Source organism: Athene cunicularia (assembly GCF_003259725.1).
Source record: "Athene cunicularia isolate RWA chromosome 7 unlocalized genomic scaffold, athCun1 chr7_part1, whole genome shotgun sequence".
Taxonomy (NCBI): Eukaryota; Metazoa; Chordata; class Aves; order Strigiformes; family Strigidae; genus Athene; species Athene cunicularia.
The window spans coordinates 35,846,374-35,851,402 of NW_020799107.1; the positions used below are offsets into that span (position 1 = coordinate 35,846,374).

General features: G+C 50.1%; 1 protein-coding gene across 1 annotated transcript in view; it reads left to right on the top strand.

Annotated features, from left to right (window-relative positions):
- LYPD6 (LY6/PLAUR domain containing 6) overlaps window positions 1–5,029 on the top strand; it is a 30,981-nt gene that overhangs the window by 19,857 nt on the left and 6,095 nt on the right. Inside the window, exons 2-3 of the mRNA XM_026852533.1 lie at window positions 1,374–1,535; window positions 3,023–3,121. Of these exons, the coding sequence (XP_026708334.1) occupies window positions 1,418–1,535; window positions 3,023–3,121 (217 nt within the window). The 5' untranslated portion in view covers window positions 1,374–1,417. The remainder of the gene's footprint in view (window positions 1–1,373; window positions 1,536–3,022; window positions 3,122–5,029) is intronic.

The window sequence follows — 5,029 nt, forward strand, 5'->3', positions numbered from 1 at the left end:
TATATATATATATATATATATATAAAATAATAGCTACCATGCTTCTGAAGTCGCTTAGGATATATCTGGATATTGCAGATTTCTTGGTCAGCCCGAGTGGAAAAAAAAAAAAACAAACCCAGCCCTGTGTGTGCTGGATGGACGCCAGTGGCCAGGGGAAACCGGTGGCTCCTGCCTGGCTCAGCAGCCGCGTCCTCTCGGGGATTTCCTGTCCCACTCAGTTTTTTGAGGCACATTTTCATAATTTTTAAGGAAATGTAATAATATCAGCTATATTTAATGATGTTGTCTGTTCCTGGATGGCTCCCCACCGCCTGGGTGCAGGGTTTGGGACACTCCTGAAAGCTGCTGGTTTGGGGATGGCTTCATGGGTGGTACTGCAGCGGATATTTCTTTCTGCTTAAATTAGTTCCCTTAGTCCAGGGACGTGTGAAGAACACACTGCATGGTTTGTTAACAGCCTCACAGAGGGAATAAGGCCCTTTGGAGCACGGATGAGGAAAATGCAGTAGTCGCTTTATGTTATTAACAGCAGCCAGATGAAGATAGAGACAACCTGCAGCAGCTGGAGCTCCTCACCTTTCCTGAGCTATGTGGAAAGTAAAGTGGAGCTTCTGGTTTGCCAAAAAGGTGCATTTTTGCAGGGTGAGAGCCTGTGTTGGAGTGTGGCAGACCCGTCGCTGCTCTCCTGGACATCCCAAGGGGTCTCCAGCTACCCCATTTCCATTCTTCCCTGTCCAATTCTGCAATTTTCCAGCATTCTCTAAATGAAGCAGATTAAATCCTGTGGCAGTGTGGTCTCCAGTGACTTTATCAACATCCTACTGAGGTTTTTGTAACCCAGTCACTGACTGGTTAAATTGTAAACAGTGACAAACCCAACTGCCCTTCCCTTCAGCTCCTGTTTGCAGCTGTCTGCCTCAGGAAAGGGTTTCACAGACTCCTCGAGGTTGGAAAATCCCTTGCAGCTCCTCCAGCCCCACCATGACCCTCCCCCTGACCGTTCCCAACTCCCCCAGATCCCTCAGCGCTGGCTCAGCCCGACTCTTCAACCCCTCCAGGGATCCCGGGGACTCCCCCCTGCCCTGGGCAGCCCATTCCAACGCCCAACAGCCCCTTCTGCACAGAAATCCTTCCTCAGAGCCCGTCCAAACCACAGGATCACATTCCCGAATCATTTTCCCAGGTGATGCCGGGAATGTCCCTGAAGCTGAGCCCAAAGAACCACACGGCTGCCTGCCCCCACGGGAGGGCAGCTGAAGGTTCACAGGAGCGTCTTGGTCTGGGTGAGGTCAGGTTGCTGGGGGCTGAGGTGGTGGCCAGGCTCCTTGCGGGTTCGCTCTCCTCACCCTTTACTCTCTGCTGTTGCCCAGGTGAGATTTTTTCGGCCGCCGCATGAGTACGTCCTCGCCCGGCGATGGCCTCGCAGCCCACGCCGGGGTGGGTGCTGCTGCTCAGCCTGCTGACCGGCTGCCTGCCGGCTGCCCAGCCCCGGGACTTCACCGTGAAGGACATCGTCTACCTCCACCCTTCCAGTAAGCACCTTCCTGCTGGCTGCAAAGCCACGGCCGGCCACGGCGTGGGGGTAAGGACGAGGATGAATGATCCTTAAGGCAGCAGAAACATCTGAGCGCTGAGCCAGAAATTAAATAAACATCCCCAGTGCTCGTAGAACCAAGTTGATGTAAAACCAGACTGTTGTTTCCCCACGGGATTAAAGGATGGTTGGGGTTACAGGCAGTCACTGAGTGTGTCAGGAACTTTTTGTTCTCTATTTTCTGTTCCTCAAGAACCTCTCTGGCCATGAGAACAAGCTCCATGGCCACGTGGCTTCCCCGGGCACGTCGATGGCTGCGAGCAGGGGCCGAACGCGACCGTTACAGCCGTGGCACCTCCTGGTGTTATTTCAGTAACTCCCTGAAGCATCGCTACAGCAAAGTTGTGCATGTTTGGGTCTTCCATGGACTCTCCTTTTAGTCTGTTCACTTCATCAGATACAAACTTGCTTAATTCCAGCAGCAGAGCACTGTGCCTGCCATCTGTTCCCAGTGAAAACTCGCCACCTTTCCAAATTTGGTTGAAAAACTTGTATTTTGCACAAGCAAACTGAAATTCCCATTTTATGCCATAATCACGACCTGCTAGAGGTCTGGGGTGAGAGGGGTGGATTTAATTAGTGCTGTTGTGTTGTCCCACCCCAAGCTGTTCCTTGAGGGCAGCACCAGTGCCCCCAGAGATGCTCCCAGGTGACTTGTTGGCCCTTACCTAGAGGAGCCTGGGGAAACAAGCAGCAAATGCCTCTTGCTTCACCTCTCGTACCCAAACGGGGTCTGGCCTGGAGCTGGTGTGCAAGAGGAGGAGAGGGAGAGGTGGGATGTGGCCTGCGGGGGTTCATCTTACTTCGCCCCATGGAGATAAACGTGACCCATTCACCATTTGGCTTCTGAGAAGGTGGCAGCATCTTCAAGATGTATTGAATGTGCGACAGAAGCCCTGCCAGGAGACCACTTAAGAAGTTACCCTCTTTGTTTGGCAAGATAAATTAGGACAGAGTCTGCTGTTAAAAACTGGACGTTCAGCAAACTGATTTTTCTGTCCTTTGGGGACATCAGCCTGCCTTCAAAGGGGGCAGCTCGCTTCCTCCGTGGGACAGTTTCCAGAAGTATTTTAATCCATCTGATATTTTGTTATCAGCACTGATAAAGTAGCAGTATTGGATGTGAGCTCTGATACCAAGGCAGTAAGTACTCCTTGCTCACATTAACTCCCTTTGAAGTCAGCAGTGGGCACTTTTTTTAGATAAACACAGCTGAACTGAGTCATTATTGTATTGTACGTGCCTTTCCTGCATTGCTGTTGGCGATAGGAGTTTTATAAATTGAGACCGACTTGATGAAGTTGACAGCTATACTTGTAGAAAGATGTGTCTAAAGAGAACAAATGTTGCTGTGTGCCTCAAAAAAAACATAGTAGAACCGGATTAATTGGCTCATTTTAACTGCATCTTTTCTATTCCTTTCAGCTACACCGTATCCTCACGGATTTAAGTGTTTCACCTGCGAGAAGGCAGCAGATAATTACGAGTGCAACCGATGGGCTCCGGATGTCTATTGCCCAAGAGGTAACCAGCCGCATGCGAGCGTTTAATTTAAACCCACCTTACACAACTGCTCGCTGTCCCCCCCTCCACGGGACAGCACTGAGCCCCCATTATTCCCTGAGCGTACTCGGACGCTGGGGATTGCTGCTCCTGCTTGTAAGCCTCCTCAACAAGAAAGATGTGTAAGTGATATGAGTAATCCTTTAAGCTTTTCTGTCTCTTTGCAGTGGGTGAAGTTTAGGACTTTCATCTACTCCCTATACTCCTCTAGCTCAGCTGGAAATTAAATCAGGGTGGTGGTTATTTAGGGGTTGTATTTCTCTTACTGGTTGTCACGACCTGGACTGGAAGCTCAAAGAGTCACAAGGGTTCTGTGATCCCCTGGGATTAAATTAAGGTGAAACGACACCAAACAACGGTTAAAATGTTTTACTTGCGGTGGAATAGAATTTAAACTTGGAAAAGGATAATAAGCAATGTGGTCTCTTATAAATCTGTAAGAAAGAAAAGAAAGGGAAGGAAAAAAAAAGGAGAGAAAGAGAGTCAAAGAAATCCTGATCAACACCCTGGATCCAGTGTTGTCTCAGGTCTGGTAATCCTGGGTGGTGGATGCACACCCAGCAAAGTTTCTGTTGCCCTTTCAGGTTCATTTTATCAACTGATTTGCACATGAGATGAGAAGAGGCAGGAATTCCACAAACTTATTTCCATGAGAGACGAGGGAAAATATGGAGCGTGGGTTCTGCACATGCATCGAGTCGGTGGTCGTACTCACCCTTGCTCACCTTCGGTTTTTTGCTCTGTTCCCACAGATTTTTGCTGAATTCGTGCTTCTTAAGCAGTCATCCTGCTCTTGGGGCAGAAATGCTCCCCTCTTGTCAGTTCTTGTCACCTCTTCAATGGCAAAGGTAGAGCCAGAGATCAGTGGTACTTGTGCTTGAGGGGAAACATTTTATTTTCACTCAGTCCATGTCTCCCCTCGGAGGCTTTTCTAAGGAGTCTGACCATGCAACTGCAAGGGGGTGGGGGGTGCATCCTTCCACACACTCCCCCTTCCTTGGGGGACGTTCCTTAGCCTCATCCCAAGGCCACAGCTTGTCCTTGGGGTTCTCTGTGTCCATGAATGTTTGAGGAATTTCTTCCTTCAGTTCCTTACACTGGTGAGTACAGGATTGGTTCTTGCTTTGTTCCCTTCCCTATGGTACAAGCCACACTTTGGGGCAGCTCAGGCTGCCTTTTTCATCTGGCATCGAGACGTTTTCAGTATTTGAGCTCAAAACTCCCATTGGAGTCTGAAGTTGGTAACAGCTCAGAAAGGGCTTTGGCGTAGACACCCAGATGTCCGATCCAGGTATCAGTGAGATCCCCAGGTCTCCCCCTCCCTCACCACTTCTTTTTGAAACACAAGGTGTTAAGTTGTCCACAGCCCCTGGTGCAGCCCCGTTAGCTGGGTGGGACACGGGCTGTGCCCTCCTGGTGTGGGGGCTGTGTGTGGGCAGGGGGATGCTGCTGGGGCTTGCTGCTCCCTTGGCGCTTTTGCTGGGCTCAGCAGCCCTGTTCAGCTCCAGGATGTCTGTGGTCTGTTGTGGGATGTTACAAGGGCCAAAATATTTATTTTGGACAGAGACAGACAGTGACCTGCGCTGCAGGGACAAGCCAGCTGTGTTTGCAGCCTGTGTCAGAGCGGGTTATCTCTCCGAGAGTTTATTTGCTTTTGAGCTGAAATTCGCACAACGTCCACAATAAAAGAGATCAGGCGACGTGGCACCAGATGAGCCCAGTCCTCACGGACACTCCCTGTTTTGACAGGAGTAGGTGGTATTTAAACAGCTACCTGCAGATCCCTGTGCAAGGACAGAGGCATGATGCCAAGGTCTGCCTTTAGTAGCAACCAGCAGAAAAAAAACTGTTCAGTGTTGGGCCCCTCAC